At 43.0% G+C, this 18,106-nt stretch overlaps 1 protein-coding gene across 2 annotated transcripts in view; it reads right to left on the bottom strand.

The window, feature by feature from the left end:
* Nucleotides 1–18,106, bottom strand: part of TMC7 (transmembrane channel like 7) — a 56,744-nt gene that overhangs the window by 19,822 nt on the left and 18,816 nt on the right. For both annotated transcript variants that reach the window (XR_013552993.2, XM_078440463.1), the window contains exons 3-9: nucleotides 17,649–17,797; nucleotides 15,083–15,250; nucleotides 13,450–13,532; nucleotides 8,078–8,223; nucleotides 4,542–4,689; nucleotides 2,849–3,022; nucleotides 1,053–1,210 (exon numbers count right to left, since the gene is read on the bottom strand). Coding sequence is in view for 1 of the 2 variants with exons in the window: in XM_078440463.1 (XP_078296589.1) it covers nucleotides 1,053–1,210; nucleotides 2,849–3,022; nucleotides 4,542–4,689; nucleotides 8,078–8,223; nucleotides 13,450–13,532; nucleotides 15,083–15,250; nucleotides 17,649–17,797 (1,026 nt within the window). In the remaining variant the exon portion in view is untranslated. The remainder of the gene's footprint in view (nucleotides 1–1,052; nucleotides 1,211–2,848; nucleotides 3,023–4,541; nucleotides 4,690–8,077; nucleotides 8,224–13,449; nucleotides 13,533–15,082; nucleotides 15,251–17,648; nucleotides 17,798–18,106) is intronic.

The following is an 18,106-nucleotide window of genomic DNA, read 5'->3' as shown; positions in this document are numbered from 1 at the left end:
AGTTTTGGGGGCGCCTGGGTGGCTCAGGCGGTTGGGCATCCGACTTCAGCCCAGGTCATGATCTCACAGTTTGTGAATTCGAGCCCCGCGTCGGTCTCAGTGCTAACAGCTCAGAGTCTGGAGCCTGCTTGGGATTCTCTGTCTCCCTCTCTCTCTCTGCCCCTCCCCTGCTTGTGCTCTGTCTCTCTCTCAAAAATGAATAAACATTAAAAAAAAAAAAAAGTTTTGTTTTTAAGAAGCAAATGCCCTCTGAGGCATGAAACGCTCTATTTCACACTGTCCCCACCTCGTTCTCTTCAGCTCATTTGTGTTAACTCCCCAGACCCTGCTTTACAGCTGTCCTTTCTTTCTTTTTTCTAGGAAACTGAACATTTATTAAGAATGAAGAGAGATATTACAAGTTATAAGAAGTCAGCTGAAACACATCTGGTCAGTGACTTAGCCACATTTTCTTGGTACTCACTATACCAGTAGATGCCTCAGGCAGGTTCGTGCAATAAACCCCTGTGACTCTCCTCCCCTCTCCTCCCAAGGCCCTTACACCGCGTAGTGAGGTGGCAATGTGAGGGAATTCATGCCTCCGGGAGCCAGCCACCTTTAGGAAGTCCAGGATGAGTACCTTGTTGGGTGGGAACACTCTTAAGAGCTTTCCTACCCAAACTCCCAGTTGTCCAGTAGGACTGAGCCCCAGCTGCCAACAGCTCCAATAAGATACATTTTATCCCTTCTCTCTCTCTCTCTCTCTCATTCCCTCACTCCCCTGCTGGTAAACACTAACATCTTCTGAGCAACACCGCCTCCCAGGGCCCCCACCTCATGCCCTCAGCTGTTGATATGCTAACACATGTACAAAAAATATAGTACCGCTGAGCACATGCTTAAGTCAAAGAGATTTCACTGCATGGGCACACTCCGATTCATTCACAGGGGCTGTCTGAAGGCTGTAGAGGCCTCTTGGCTCAGCAGGAAAAGGTGCCACAATTGATCAGCAATGTCTGCCATGAGCAAGAAAGCGGGCAAGTGGTGATCTGCTTGGCATGTCTAGGCATTACCTAAGGATTGTCAGCCGGATCTCAAAGCCTGGGGAATAATCCTCATAGTGGATGATTTTGGCAAAGATCATTGGGGTGATAAAATTGGCCAGCGTGATCACAATAGAAGGCAGGTACAATATCAAAAGGTTCTCTCCAAAAACCATCTTGTCAATTTCCTGTGAAGATAACAAAGGGAAGTTTGCACCCAGATGAATCGACCTTGAAAGAACTTAACTCTGACGTAGTCAAGTCATTATGCTGAACACCTTATATGCTATATGTCAATTATATTTCAATAAAACTGGAAGAAACAAACAAAAAAGAGCTCAACTATACATATTTAGAAAACAAACAGAAGAAAACATATATGTCATTCAACATGGCCCATAAACATAAGCCATTTCCTTCCTCGGGTGTTCAAATAGAGGAACTGTGCTCTAGCACCTCAGGAAGAAAAATTAGCTCTATTGGATTAAAGTCAAGTATTGAAAGAAATACATGGATAGGGTGCCTGGGTGGCTCAGTCAGTTAAGCATCTGACTCTTGATTTTGGCTCAGGTCACGATCTCATGGTTGTGAGATCGAGCCTCAAGTCGTGCTCTATGCTGAGTGCGGAGCCTGCTTGGGATTCTCTCTCTCCCTCTCTCTCTCTCTCTGCTCCTCCCCTGCTCATGGTATATCTCTCTCTCCCCCACAAAATAAATAAATAAACATTAAAAAAAAGAAAGAAAAAATCCATGGAATCTGTATTAATGGGCAATTTAAAGTATTATTAAGGCCATAGTAGTAATTGATTTGGACTAGCCAGTCCCTCCTTTCAGAGTAACAGACTAATTGGTCACATATGTGGCTATCTGGGATAAAACTATGTTTCCTGGCCTCCCTTATAGCTAGGTACAGCCATCAGGGATGTGAGTGGAAGTTTTAAGTGCAAGCACTAGGTCTTGCCCTTGAAGGAAAGGGTGCGCCTTCCCCGACCCCTTCCCATTGGCTAGAACGTGAATGTGCTCAACTGTCTCGTACCACATAGAAGAGAACGCATCCTAAGAATGGCAGGGTCACAACAGGAATGAACCTGGGACCCCGATGATTGATTTCATGAAGTAGAGCCACCAGACCAACTTGGCTTTTTTAAACCACTGCTATTAAACTTTTTTAAATGTTTTATTTATTTTTGAGAGAGAGAGACAGAGTACAAGTGGGGGAGAGGCAGAGAGAGAGGGAGACACAGAATCCGAACGAAGCAGGCTCCAGGCTCTGAGCTGTGAGCACAGAGCCCAATGCGGGGCTCGAACTCACAGACCGCGAGATCGTGATCTGAGCCAAAGTCGGACGCTTAACCGACTGAGTCATCCAGGCGCCCCTAAAACAACTGCTATTTTAGGTAAAGTGGGGCCCCAGCTAGTAAGTAGTGGAGTTGGCGATTAAATCTAGGCAGGCAAGCCTGAATTTTGAATCCTGTGGATTCCAGGAGGAATTCCAAACACTCTTTTTGGATGCTTTTGTATTTTTATTAAAAGTGGAAATTGTGGGCTCCTGGGCGGCTCAGTCAGTTAAGCGTCCAACTTTTGATCTCGGCTCAGGTCTTGATTTCAGGGTTGTGAGTTCAAGCGCCACGATGGGCTCCCCACTGGGAGTGAAGCCTACTTTTAAAACAATACATAAATAAATAAAATCAAAGTGGAAATTGGTCACCTCTGATTTTCCAGTTCTCTGTCATATCAGCCAAATTTATATCCACTTCAGACAATGCACTTGGCCTACAAAATGTCCAGCCAAAGTAAAAGTTAAACTGACTTTCACAGAGTACTCACTTTTTTCATGTGCTCTTGTGAGAATATCGTTGCTCTATAAATTGCATAAAAGCACGCAGCTAAAACAGCCAGAACAACGCAGTTCAAAAACAGTCTCAAAGAGTAAATCCGTATTGTTTCTTCCGAGGTCCTCTCTGCTATCTTCTGCCGTATTCTTTCTTCCTCCAGATCTGCCTGAGGGCCAAAGAAAACTCATCTGTGAGCACTAGGTGAAGCGATATTCAGGGGTTGAACATGTGATTCACCGTCGTGCTCTATCCAGCCATCTATAAGACCTTCCTTAAGCAGTCGTCTCCCCCCAGGTATCTTCCCAGACCAAGCTCAACTAGTCTTCATGTCTACTAAAGACCTAAGTCAGGGTAGAGCCTCCTATTTAAGGCAACAGTTAGACTCCATAATAAACGTGAAAACGGAAGCATAACCTATTCATGACATTACTTACATGCAGTATGTGCCATTCCTTTAAATTTTTTTAAATGTTTTATTTACTTTTTGAAAGACAGAGAGAGAGGGGCGCCTGGGTGGCTCAGTTGGTTGGGTGGCCGACTTCGGCTCAGGTCATGATTTCGCGGTCCGTGAGTTCGAGCCCCGCGTCAGGCTCTGTGCTGAGAGCTCAGAGCCTGGAGCCTGTTTCGGATTCTGTGTCTCCCTCTCTCTCTGACCCTCCCCCGTTCATGCTCTGTCTCTCTCTGTCTCAAAAATAAATAAACGTTAAAAAAAATAAAAAAAAATAAAAAAAGAGAGAGAGGGAGAGAGGGAGAGGGAGGGAGGGAGGGAGCGTGAGCGGGGTAGGGGCAGAAAGAGAGGAGGGCAAAGGATCCAAGGCGGGCTCTGTGCTGACAGGCTGACAGCAACAAGCCTGATGTGGGGCTGAACTCCTGAACTGCAAGATCACGACCTGAGCCGAAGTGGGACGCTTACTTGACTGAGCCAGCCAGGTGCCCCTGTGCCGTTCCTTTAAACAGATAATACATTTAATTTGATTCCTTCCATCTTACTTTATTATGGTTTTGATATAATTGTCCCCTCCTCTTTTTTTTGGTAGGTTTGGTCAAGATACTATTTGTTCCTCTTTCTCCCCTTATGAGTCTGGAAATTCGTTTGTACTTTTTTGTACTCTCCACTCCTCCTTATCATTGTGGCCTCCCCCGCTTAGTTGTTTCTCCTGGTATAAGTGATGCATGACAGATTCTCAACAGGTGGAAAAATAACAGCATGAGGTGGTGGGGAAGGAGGGAAGATACTCTCCCCTCCCACCCACCATCATGTCCCCACATCTCCTCCAATCCCCAGTCCATCAGCTCCATGCTTAGGGTAAGGGGATCTCTGTGGAAAGCTCTTTTTTTTTTAAGTTTATTTATTAATTTTGAGACAGAGCACAAGTGGGGAAGGGGCAGAGAGAGAGACAGAGAGAATCCCACGCAGGCTCTGCACCACCAATGCAGAGCCCGATGTGGGGTTTGAACTCACACACTATGAGATTATGACCTGAGCCAAAGTCGAACACTTACCCGACTGAGCCACCCAGTGGCATCCTCCGTGGAAAGCTCTTGAAACCAACACTGGGGAAACCTGCTGAGTACTGAAGACAGCCTGGCCCCGACCCAGCTGCTCTGCAAGCTACAACCCCCGCTTTCCAAGGCACGACTTTGCTGGCAAGGAACCTGCCGAGGGAAAAGCCAGCAGCACTCACCCGGAGCTCATACCGCAGGCTGCTGTGCTTCAGGTCCGCCATGCTACGGTTGGTGATGCAGAAGTCCCAGCCAGCAAAGATCTTGTTGCAGTAACTCTGAAAGTGCTCCTCGCTCCGGATCAGGTTGATTTTGAACCCTTCCACTGACCTGAGCCCAAGACATGATTCCCCTTCTTTTAAGAACAGCATACAGGCCCACCGATTGGCTTTGTTTACAATTTAAAAAAAAAAATGCATGGCTGCATTTCCCACTCATTTTGACATGGACACGTTCTGGACCATTCTAAATATGAGTGGCAGTTAAACAGGTAGCTTGTTGACAATTATATCATCTGCCCAGTGGCTTTTCTCACAGCTGGAATAAATCTAAACTCTTTAACACAGCCTAGAGATCCTGCACTGTGCCATCTTTCCTCCCATATGGCTATTCTGCTGTAACTACCATGGCTTTGTTTCCTTTCCATAAACACACAAATTTCTCCGGCCCCAAGGCCTTTGTACTTACAGGACCCTCTACCCACTCTTGGGACAGTTCTTCCCCTGCCTCTTCCCAAGGCTGCTCCTTTTGCATCATTCAGGTTTCAGCTCAAATATCCCTTGCAAAGATTCCTCACTGCCCCATCTAAAGTTGTGACCCCCACTTCAAATTAGTCTATTTTCTTCAAGGCAATGAACCTAATCCGCAATCATCTTGCAGCCCCTTAACCTGACTCAATTAAAAAAAATTTTTAATGTTTACTTATTTTTTGAGAGAGACAGCATGAGCAGGGAAGGGGCAGAGAGAGAGGGAGACAGGATCTGAAGCGGGCTCTGTGCTGAGAGCAGAGAGCCCAATCTGGAGCTTGAACTCACAAACCGCGAGATCATGACCTGAGCCAAAGTCGGACGCTTAACTGACTGAGCCACACAGGCACCCCAACCTGACTAGATTTTAAATTCCTTGAGGGCAAGTACCCTGGCTATCTGGCCATTTTTATATCTGGAATGCCTGGACCATAATATGACCAAATATAATTGATGGATAAATCAATGTATAAATGACTTAAATGGTAAAATAGCCAAATATTTAGTGAGCACCTATTTAGGTCAGATGCCACTTGGTGGCACATTTCATAATTTTAATTCATTCAAATGCCTTCCTGGAAAAAATACACCCCAGCCTTTGATGATACGAAAACATCGAATGCCACAGACTGTGTAGAGGCAACAGGATGTTTTTAGGATTTGCTAGTGAGTTGTAAAGACAGCTGAAGTGTAAGGAAATTACAGTTATCAGTCATTCTGCCAAAAGGTTACAGCAAAAATTGTATATCAGAACCACCTGGGGTGCTCTTCCAAAATGCAGACGCCCAGGAGGCCTCACACTCTGAGATTCCTAATTCAGGAGATCCCACGTGGGGTCCAGAAATACGTTATTTTAGCAAGCTCCATGGGGATTCTGAGGTCCTATCCCAGTTGAAACCCTATGATTTAGACCAAAACTACATTTTACAGACGAGAAAGCAGAGATACAGAGATGGGAAAAATTATTTCCCTAGATCCAGAGAGTGAGGGCAAGAACTGGGGCTAATTTGACGGTGACAACGATGGTAATTTTAATTCAATAAATGTCTGGAAGGTGCCAGTACTAAGTCCTTTACCTGCCTTGTTTCAGTTAATCTTCCATTTCACAGGGGAAGAAAATGAGGCTCACAGAGGTGAAGGGGTGTTTGAACCTTGGTCTCTGGACCCTGAAGTCCATGCTCTTAGCTGTTAATAGCACTTCCTCTTCCTGGGATAGACTTTCCCCATGACATCACACCCAGGCCTCCCTCCAGTCTTCCTCAGGAAGCAATCAGAGCCCTGAGGTGAGGAGCTTGGGCAAGGTCTGAAGGTGGAGTCACCATTCGGCTAATAAAGCTTAAATCTTCTCCAGGACTCCTTCCAAGGTCCTGGGAGAGCCTCCAGCAATGTGTTCATATGGTCCTGTTGTGTTTATTTTTTCAGACTTTACACAAGACCTTTTTGTATTCTTCATCTTAAAGAGGGCCCCTCCAAACTGTCTAAACCGCAGGCCCATAAAACTTGGATCTGTCCCTGCCATAATCATAGAGTAGCAAAGCCAGACCCCAATCAACTAACATTTCTCTACCATGCATCTCTCTGCTCTCAAAACGAGCCACTGCTTTTTTGCATCAGTATGCTGCCCATTTGAGTGGGCAATGGACACACAGCACTTAATTTTCATCTCATAGATGCCAACACAGGATATGAGTGCCCAGCTAGTCTCTGGGGTTTTTTCTGTGGTGATAAATCCTAGTCTATGTGGAGGGCAACTCAGTCCTCAACATCCTGGTCCCTTCTATGCCTGTGATAAGGAGCTTCAGAGCCCCATGGCTTATAGCACCTATGCTCTCATGTAGACAGTGAAGCGGGTAAGAGAGGTGCCCACCCATAACCTTGCCTGCCGACCAACATTGTTGGGGCAGAGCGAGCAAGCTGTCCATTAAAAACTTGCGGTTCTCCTATAGTATTATATTAGTGCTAGAAAATAGCTGCCAGCCAGGGACATCTCCCAGCCTCCCCCACAGTTATCTTTGGTCTATAACTAATGGAATGTGAACAATGTGCATCACTTCCAGGCCTAGCCTATAAACACCTCCCATGTGATACTCCTCCATGTTTGTTTTCCCTTCCTGCCTTTTTAGCCAATGCTGAAAATGGCTGAAGTTTGGTAAACTTGAATCCCAGAATGACTGAGAAGGAGTCTACCACAGTAACCTGTGTCTCTATTCAGAACTTCATGTAAGAAAGATATACAACTCCTATTGTTTGGCTGTTGGTACTTTTTAGGACAGTTGTTTGTTAGTAATTAAAGTAATTAATATTCCTTGCTATTCATGTCTTGGGAATTGGCATCTCCCACTGAACCATTGGTCTACCATGGAAAATGAGACGTTTTCCTATGACCTTAACCTGCTGACCTTAGTTGAAGGGTCGGCTTTGGATACCTGAATGAAGCAGAGTCAATGAGTCTCTTCAAAAGGATTTCTGAACCTGTGACTGAGAGTCTATGTAAGGAAGCTGCCACAAGGAGAATCAGAGAGGAAGGAGCCCTTGCTTTTGGTTGTTTGGAAGACATACCTATATCCTTACCCTTCCTATAATTTGGAGCTTCCTCCCTACCTTGGTTCTCTGAGCCCCTCAGTTGCCCTTTACCGCAGTTAATCAGAGTAGGGTCTCTAACACTTGCAACCCAGTAGAGACCTGATTAGCATCCACACCAGATCCAAGGTAAGGTTACATTATGGCGCTGGCCAATGTGTGTAATTATGACTGACTGAAGCACCCCAGGCTTCTGCTCCAGCTCCCAAATTTTGCTTCCATTTCCTCCAGGTCTCCCCTGCCTGCAAAAGACTCATGGACCTTTCTTCCCAAATCCTACTCCTGGCCTCTGCTCATCCTTTGGGCAATGGCTCCGAGAGTCCACAGACCTCCAATAAACCCCAGCCATCAAAGGTAATGCAAAAAGAATACAATGAAGAGATAAATTTTACCTTTTCACTATCCAAAGAAGACTGAGGGCCAGGTAGGCAATCGTGCTTAACAAATAAGCCAGGGGCAGATCATAGGTGAAGTTCTGAAATTTCACCCCATCAATGGTGTAATGTCCATAAAAGAGGCAGGTCTCCTCCAAGAAACCCTGAAACAAAACCAAGGGCATGAGGTCAGACTGGTGAATTCACTTCAGGGAACAGGAGACCAGTCTCTGCCTCAAGAAACTCGCATTCCAGTGTCATTGTTCATCCCTGAATTCCCAGACACCAGAACAATGCCAGAATCATAAGGCATGTTTGGTTAGTGTTTGGGGAACAAAGCATGGATAAAACCCGAGCATTAAAAATACAGAGATGTATGATCCAAGAATGAAATTAAGAAAACAATTCCATGTGCAAAAAGAATAACATACTTTAGGTATAGATTTAAAACATGAAGTGTAAATCACATAGTCTTTTTTTTTTTCTTAATGTTTATTTTTGAAAGAGAGAGAGAGAGAGAAAGACAGAACATGAGTGGGGGAGGGACGGAGAGAGACAGACACAGACTCCAAAGCAGGCTCCAGGCTCTGAGCTGTCAGCACAGAGCCCAACATGGGGCTCGAACCCATGAGTCGTGAGATCATGACCTGAGCCAAAGTTGGATGCTTAACTGACTGAGCCACTCAGGCACCCCCCTCCTTTCTTTCTTTCTTTCTTTCTTTCTTTCTTTCTTTCTTTCTTTCTTAACACTATCAAACATTGTTAAGAAAAATTAAACATCTAAATAAGTGGAAAACATTCCATGTTCATGGATCAGGAGAATAATGGCAATCTCCAAAGTAATCTACAGATTCAACACATCTGTATCAGAATCCCTGGGGGCTTCTTTGCAGTCATTTACCAGCTAATCCTAAAATTCACATTGAATTGTAAGGGGCCCAGAATAGCCAAAACAATCTTGAAAAAGAATAATAAAGTTGGAAGACTCACACATCCCAATTTCACTTACTATAAAACAACACTCATCAATACATTGTGGTAGTAATATAAAAATAGACATAGATCAATGGAATAGAATTGAGGCAAATACATCTATGATGAATTGATTTTTGATAAAGGGAAAGAATGGTTTTTTCAAGAAATGGTACTAAGACAGCTGGGTAGAAGATGAAAAGAAAGAAAAGAAAAAGAAGCTGAACCCCTACATTACCCTATATAAAAATTAACTTATGGATCAAAAACTTAAATGCAAGAGCCCAAACTAGAAAACTCTTACAGGAAAATAGAGGACTAAAGTCTCCATGACCTTGAATTTGTCCACGAATTCTTAAGTATGACACCAAAAGCACAAGCAATAAAAGAAAAAATAAATTGGACTTCATCAAAATTAAAAACTTTTATGCTTCAAAGGATACTATCAAGAAAGTGAAAACACAATCCAGAGAATAGAAGCAAATACTTGTAAACCATGTGTCTGATAAGGACCTTATATCTAGAATATATAAAGAATCCCTGGGGATCCCGGCTGGTTAGTTGATAGAGCATGAGACTCTTGATCTCAGGGTTGTGAGTTCGAGTTCCACGTTAGGTGTAGAGATTACTTAAAAAGAAAATCTTAAAAGAAAAAAAAAAGAACTCTTATAGCTCAACAATAAAAAGACAGAATCCAATTAAAAATGGAAGGAGGATCCAAATACACATTTATTCAAAGAAGATACACAATGGTCAATAAGCACATGAAAAGATGCTCAACACCATTAGTCATTAGGGAACTGCAAATCAAAATCACAAAGAGGTTCCACTTTCACACAAACTGGGGTGGCTATAATCAAAAAGTCAGGTAAATAGCAAGTGTTGATAAGAATGTGGAGACATCAGAATCCTCAAACATTACAGGTGAGAATGGAAAATGGTGCAGCTGCTTTGGAAAAGTCTGGCAGTTCCTCAACAAGTTAAACACAGGGTTACCATTTGACCTAGTGATTTCACTCCTAGGTATAGGTGTGGAATCACTAGTTGTAAACAATCCAACTGTCCACTGTGAATGGATAAACAAAATGTGGTGTATCTACACAATGGAATCTTAATGGAATCTACACAACTGGAATCTTGTTCCAATGGAACAAGACTGAGAGATGCCACATGGGTGAACCTTTAAAAACACTCTAAATGAAAGAAGCCAGAGACAAAAAAAAACACCTATTGTATGATTCCATGTATATGAAATGTCAGGAATGAGCATTTTGTACACAAAGGTAGATTAATGGTTGCTCAGGGCTGGTTAGGATTGGTAGGTGATACTTGAAGGGCACAACATTTCTTTTTGAGGTGATGAAAGTATTCTAAGATTGGCAATGATGGCACACAGAAAAACCATGGAATTGTGCACTTTAAATGGACTATATGATACATGAACTATATCTCAATAAAGCTCTCACCAAAACCAAACAAAACCAAAACGAAACCAAACCAAAACAAAACAAAACAAAAACCCCAAAGGCGCCCTATGTGAAAATATAGTATAGAAAAGCCCCCAGACTACTTAGGGTGGGAATAACCAAACACCTCACTCTTCTCCTTTGACAGCAGGAAAACTGTAGGAGAGTGGAAAGGGAATATATACAGAAAGCAGGAAGAGTATACAAGGTACATAGATGTTCAGTATAGTATCATTTATAAAGGAGGAATATGGAAGCAATAGAAGGCTGTCTGGACCATGAAAAATCCGTATTATAAAATATGAAGTAAGACCATATAAAGCAAGGTTGAGAGTAAAGTCACAAAAGCTGTGAACCAGAAGGTCATGAGAAAGGTCAAGAAGGCTATGAACCAGTGTTAAAGGTTAGGTGGCCTCTGGGGAGAGGTACTTTCACTTTTCACTCTATAAATTTTGTATTTTTTATGATAACCATATATTGTTATATTGAGTATTTAAATACATGTTTACACGTATTTATTTATTTTGAGAGCGAGTGAAGGGCAGAGAGAGAGAATCCCAAGCAGGCTCTGCTTCGAGTCTGATACAGGGCTTGAACTCACGAACCACGAGATCATGGCTTCCCTTAAGTCAATTTTTATTAGAAATAAAAATGTAGAAACAAAAGATTCTATCTTTAATCCTTCTGAAGGCTGGGTACACAGGCTACAAAAACTTGCCCAACTACACGAAACCTGTTTTCATTGGCCCTGGTCGGTATCAGGGCTGTCTGTCATCAGCATCTCCCCTTCAAAATAATGTAACATTATAGGGCCAAGATCCAGTGGGCCTGGAAAAAGATTTCTCTGATTTGATCATGAGCTCAACTGTTTTCAGCAAAGACAAGCCATTGTTTAACCTCTCTGGCCATCTCTCCTTTTATCATGGTATGCTAAACATTTATGATCAAGTGCATCTAAGCCTCCTATAATTTCTCCTATAAGGAAAAAGGTTATGGTGTGTGGAGATCTATAAAAAGAAACTTTTCTTGTGGAATGTAATTTACAGAAATGGGCCTAACAGCAGTTCTGGGAATTTGGTCCCACTTTGCTATCATCAGCAACCTTGGGTTACTCACTGAATTTCTTTCCCCCTTGCATATTTTATATAGCTTCTGTTTCTTCTTTTGTATAGTGGACATTTTAACACGTGTCTGATAATTCCTCTCAATTGCTGTGAGAAAAACATAAGCTCAGAGATGTAAAAACCACTTTTTCAAAATCAAATGCAATGGACAAATTCAAAGCTTTGCACATTCGGTAAAGCAGAAGTAACTTTCAGGGGCACCGGGGTGGCTTAGTTGGTTAAGTGTCTGACTCTTGATCTCAGCTCAAGTCTTGATCTCAGGGTCGTGATTTCAAGCCCTGGGCTGGGTTCCATGCTGGGCATGGAGTCTATTTAAAAAATAAAATAAAATAAAATAATAAAATGAAGACTAGTAACTTTCAGAAAGACTTTTTATATATTTGTATTTTTTATTTTTTTTTAAATGTTTATTTATTTTTGAGATAATGCGAGAGGCAGAGTGCACGCGGCAGAGGGCAGAGAGAGAGGGAAACACAGAATCCGAAGCAGGCTCCAGGCTCTGAGCTGGCAGCACAGAGCCCGACGCGGGGCTCGAACTCACAAACCGTGAGATCATGACCTGAGCCGAAGTCGGACGCTTAACCGACTAAGCCACACAGGGGCCCCTATATGTTTGTATTTTTTAAACATCTAAAAGAGTGGTTCTTTTTTTTTTTTTTTTTTAAGTAGGCTCCATGCCCCACATGGGGCTAGAACTCACAACCGTGAGATCAAGAGTCACAGGCTCTATTATGAACCCGCCAGGTACCCCTCTAAAGGAGTGGTTCCTAACCAGAGGCAATTTTGTCCCCCAGGAAACATCTGGCAATGTCCGGAGACATTTTTGATTGTCACAACTGTGGCTGCTACGGGCGTCCAGTAGGTAGAGGCCAGGGACACTGCTGTACTTCCTACAGTGCACAGGACGTCCCCCACAACAAAGAAGTATGGCTCTCAAATATCAGTCGTGCTGAGGTTGAGAAATCCTGGTCTAGAAGGCAGAGATGGCCATTTTCCATAGCTGCAATCTCATTTCCTGGAAAAAGTGGGATAAACAAATGGAAGTGCACAAAAAAATCATTTTTTTTTTTTTTTTTAGAAGAAAGAAGATAAAAACCCTTTGGAACTACTATAGCAAGGAGGAGATTAGTTCCACTTTAGAGCAGGGGATTAACCTGGGATTAATCAACTCTGGATTTCAGGGAATGTGTATGGATGTGTACAAACGTGTGTGTGACTCAGGTCTTTGTGTGTAATTTCTGGGAGGAAGAGTCCAGGCTTTCATCCGGGTGGCTGAAGACCCCAAAATGTAAGGTATTACAATGTCTGAGAAATTAAATAAATTCTATTTGGGTTTATTTTCACTGAAACTTCTTTCTGTGGGAGAGCTCAGTATTCTGCTATAGGTCAATACAAAGGTGGCAGGGACTAAGGAAAGGCCAAAGGCTAAAAGTGACAAAGCCCATTTCCTGTATAATCTAGCAGCAGGTGGGTGAACATTATCCTTGCCGATGGTGGTCAACTCTTGTGTTTGGCTCACCACAGATACTCAGGAAACTGATCTTTAAGTTAACCTATTTTTTGGGATACCTCGGGGGCTCAGTCAGTTACGTGTCTGACTTCATGATCTCACGGTTCGTGGGTTTGAGCCTCACACTGGGCTCTGTGCCGAGAGCTCAGAGCCTGGACCCTGCTTCCGATTCTGTGTCTCCTTCTCTCTCTGCTTCCCTCCTGCTCATACTCTGTCTCTGTCTCTGTCTCGAAAATAAATAAACATTTTTAAAAATTTTAAATTAACCTATTTGCAGTATATCGAGGGTCCAAATACAGAATTATGTGAAATACTTACAGTGCCAGAGAGCAAGTCTATGATATAACTATAAAAGTAAATGAGTCCAGAACTACTTATTGGATACACTGTGCATTGAACATCTGTGAAAAAACAAAAACAAGAACGTCAGTGGAAATAGTTTCACAGTCTCTACAATTTGTCTATCATAATTTGTGTATATATGCATGCATATGTATACATATTTAGACATGTCGCATATAATTATGTGTGGATGTGTTTATGAACTTGTGGTTTTCTGTCTGCAGTCCAAACCTCCATACACCAAGTACAGCAGTATTTTCCCCTCTCGCTATTCTCCCTTCATATCTGTGGATGTGTGTCTTTTTCTGTACATGTTGTATGTGGGTCTACTTATAGCATGTGTTTTGTTTGTTTTGGTATTTTGTGCTTTGGGGTTCATGTTTGCACGTGTTTTGGAATATGTGATTGATGTATTGTTATTCCATTGTAAGCACATCCAATTTTAAAAGATCTTTCCAGGTGTGTAAATAAACACGCAGCTTCATTAAAACAACCTATATTTACATATGTACAAATGATCAAGAGATTATCTGAATACTAATTTTAGTGAAACTACCTTATCCTCGAACAGCTAATTCACTTTTTCTGTATCAGTTACCTTTGCTATGTAACAAATAACTTCAAAGCCTCAGTTACTAAACATACTAAATATATATTTTCTCATTCATGGAGCTACAGTTTGAGCTCATGTAGCTGATTTAGGCTGAGATAGGACGGACTCCAGTCTTCCAGTTGGGCTCAAGTCTACACCATATCACTTCATTCTGGGGCCCAGGCTGAGGCAATGGGCCCTCCCCAGGACTCTTCTCATAGACAAGTCAACCACATAAACCATTTCAAGCTAATATTCCTCTGGACAAAACAAGTCACAGGGCCAACTGCAATACCAACAGGGCAGAAAGTATTCTCTGCCACAGTGGGAGGCCCTACAAAGTCACAATTACAGGGGAGTGACAAATTGAGGAAAATAACCCAATCTCTGAACCTCTGAACCCTGAATCTCTGAACCCTTCTCTGAACCTTAGTTCCCCTTTGTTAAAAGAAGAAAGTTAACGGTCAGTTAAGCTTCTGACTCTTGATCTCAGCTCAGGTCTGGAACTCATGGTGGTGACTTAAAGCCCTGCATTGGGCTCCACAATGGGCGTGAATACTAAAAAAAAAAAAAAAAAAAAAAGGAGTTGCACCAGTTCCTCCAAGGCTAATTCCAGTTCTGCCATTTTATAATTCTAACATAAGTAGGCACTGACTCAGTTCACCCTACTTCTGGCCCCTAGCACAGAGATAGGAATCAAGAAGGGAATCGATAAATGTCTGTGGATGACAGAAACCCTCCACATTAGAATAAACAGAATGCCCAAAATATGTGACTTCTGTTGAGCATTCAGTAAAGAAATACACGTCCGGCACTTGCTATAATGTCTGGCACATAACTGGTGGGAACTGAGTGTCACCGTTATCAGAGATAAAAGTCTCGAAATAAAGTTACTGGAGTAGGCTATATCATGCTTGCTAAATATTCCACTTTCCTAGCCCACAGTGCTCCTCCCAAGTGGTAGATAGGCACACAGTGACAAGAACATTCTCACAGCAAACCAGGCCTCAGACTCACCCGTGTCTTTGGACGGAATGAGCACAAAGGTGCTGTTGGTGATGTTGTATTTGGTGAGCAAGACGGGGAGCAAAACCAGCATAAAGATAATCAGAAAGATCACCAAGTTCAGCAACACCAGAAACCGCAAGAAGGAGAAATAGGACTGAATCCCAGTGCCAAACTTCCCTGGAAAAAAGAAATCCAGACATCACCAACCAGGAGCATCGACCCACATGCACTACCCGAGATACATCCAATCAGCCAGAAAGCTGAGGGACTTGGTGGGGGAGGAAGGAAGAAACATTTTGTGTATCTGCTGTTGGCTTTAAGTCTCTCCTTCTTTCACTTGTAAATCTACACTCCATCTTGAATTAGCTATTTGACAATGGTGTGTGGTAGGACTCAGTATCTTTTTTTTTTTTTTTTTTAATTTTTTTTTTTTCAACATTTTTTATTTATTTTTGGGACAGAGAGAGACAGAGCATGAACGGGGGAGGGGCAGAGAGAGAGGGAGACACAGAATCGGAAACAGGCTCCAGGCTCCGAGCCATCAGCCCAGAGCCTGACGCGGGGCTCGAACTCACGGACCGCGAGATCGTGACCTGGCTGAAGTCGGACGCTTAACCGACTGCGCCACCCAGGTGCCCCGGACTCAGTATTTTTTCTTATATGAATATCTAATTGACTCAGCACCACTTACTAAAAAGGCTACCCTTTCCCCACTGAATTGCAATAGGTGCTTTTGTAACTGACCATGACTGTATGAACCCGTTTCTGAATTCTCACAAGCCACTTTCTGAATGAAAACCTCCAGAAAGGCCATCACTAAACCAGAAAGGAAGCTGGGCATGGAAGCTTGACCGCCAGGATCAAATCCTTCAAATCCTGGAGCTGCCTCATCCTAGCTGAGTGAACCTGGCCAAGTATTTTAACCCATCAGAGCCATGCGAATGATAAATACCTATATGAAAGGTTCTTCTGAGGATTAACTAAGCTAGTTATGAGTGAAATCTTTAACACAACACCTACTGGATAATAAAGGCTCAACTGGGGTCAGCTTTTATTATTTTGCTCCAAACATGATGTTGTGCTTAGATCACAAAAAAAGTACGACTAAATGGTTAAGTTTGTTTGTTTTTAATGTCTATTTATTTTTGAAGGGGGGAGGAGGGGAAAAGAGAGAGAGAGAGAGAGAGAGCAGGGGAGGGGCAGAGAGGGAGGGAGACACAGAATTTCTATCAGCACAGAGCCAGCCCGATGTGGGTCTAGAACCCACGAACCATGAGATAATGACCTGAGCTGCAGTCAGATGCTTAACCGACTGAGCCACCCAGGCACCCCCCAGATGGTTAAGTTTTAAGTGAGCCTATGAAATCCCTTGTGATTGTGTTTATATTCTCCCAATAAAACAATTTTAAAAAGCATTTTATTGAATAAATTACCAAGAGTATTTTATAGGTCTTAAAATAGTAATATTGACCGCATTTCTTCCATTCATCCTGCCACATTCACTACAAACTTTACAAAATTCCCACTTTAACAGATTTGAGGAGTTGTTTGTAAATTGTTTTTGCTTTATGGCTACGTAACCCTAAGAGGTATTTTCTCCCTGGCCCTGCTATGTCACCCAAATGTTGAAATGTTTCTTTCTAATCTTATATTGTGGCACAACTTGCAATTTTTTGTATACTTGCTATGGAATGAATTGTGTCTCCTCCCTCCCTCAAATTCATATGCTGAATCCCTAAGCCCTAATCTGATGGTATTTCGAGGTGGAGTCTTTGGGAGGTGTTTAGGTTCAGATGAAGTTATAAGAGTGGGGCCCCATGATGGGATCGGTGACGTTATAAGAAGAGGCGTCAGAACTGAAGCTCTCTCACCGCCCCCCTCTCTCCTCTTTTCCCAAGAGCACACAAAGATGAGGTCATGTAAAGACACAGCGAGAAGGCAGCCTGGTCTTGAACTTCCAGTCTCCAGACTATAAAAAAATAAATTTCTGTCGTTGAGGCCACCCTGTCTATAGTATCTGATTAGAGCAACCAGAGCTGACTGTTGGAATCCTGCAGCCCAATTCCCCCCAATATGGGGAAGGACGGATCCTCAGTATTTTCAGGGCCACGGGCACCTTTGGCAGTCCAGTGAAGTCTAATGAACCTTATTTCAGAATAATATTTTAAATGCCCCAAATACAAATAGACCTATGGTTATCATATTAAAAACCGGTTATAATATGAAAAGCCAAACGTGTGCTACAATAATATAGGAGCATCTTCATTAGCACATTAAATAACAAGACCTAGTGGCAGATCCTGCAGGTTAACTGCTACAATTTCAAAGTAGTGATGAGCATAAATGGTGTTCCAAGACAATTACAGCCGGAAGGGATAGGAAAATATCTGATTTTCCTGCTGACAAAGACACAGGTTCTGCTAATCCTAACTGGGGCTGTTGCTCCCATTCATCACGGAAAGAAGTGCTAAATTTCATCTAGAGGTTAGAGAAAACGAAGCTGTACTTTCCGCCGGGCATGGGAGACTTCTGCCAAGGAGCGCGGAGCCCGTGCGCAGAGTGTGGGGCGTGGTACCTTCTATGCTGCGAATGTCGTCCCGCCACAGCTCCAGGTGGGTCGTCATCTCGCGAGCCTTCCCTATGAACCTCTTCCAAGACTTGCTGCTATACCGTTTCCACTGGTCCCACTCAGATAAATACTTCATCTGGGTCTCCTGAATGTTCCTGCATTAAAAAACAGTCATGACAGGGGCGCCTGGGTGGCTCAGTCAGTTAAGCGTCCGATTCTTCATTTCGGCTCAGGTCATGATCCCACAGTTCGTGGGACTGAGCACTACCTGAGGTTCAGCACTGAAGGCATGGAGCCTGCTTGGGATTCCCTCCCTCCCTCTGTCTCTCTGCCCCTCCCCATGTGCCTATTCGCTCTCTCTCTCAAAATAAATAAATAAATAAAAGTCATGACAATGATCATGACAAGGTCATCAAGCCTCAGTATCAAATAAAATCCCAGCCAACAGGATGTGGAAAACCTGG

This window comes from Panthera onca, chromosome E3 (genome assembly GCF_046562875.1).
Source record: "Panthera onca isolate mPanOnc1 chromosome E3, mPanOnc1 haplotype 2, whole genome shotgun sequence".
NCBI lineage: Eukaryota > Metazoa > Chordata > Mammalia > Carnivora > Felidae > Panthera > Panthera onca.
The sequence above is the reverse complement of the archived record's forward strand: the minus strand, read 5'-3'. Positions and strand labels throughout refer to the sequence as shown.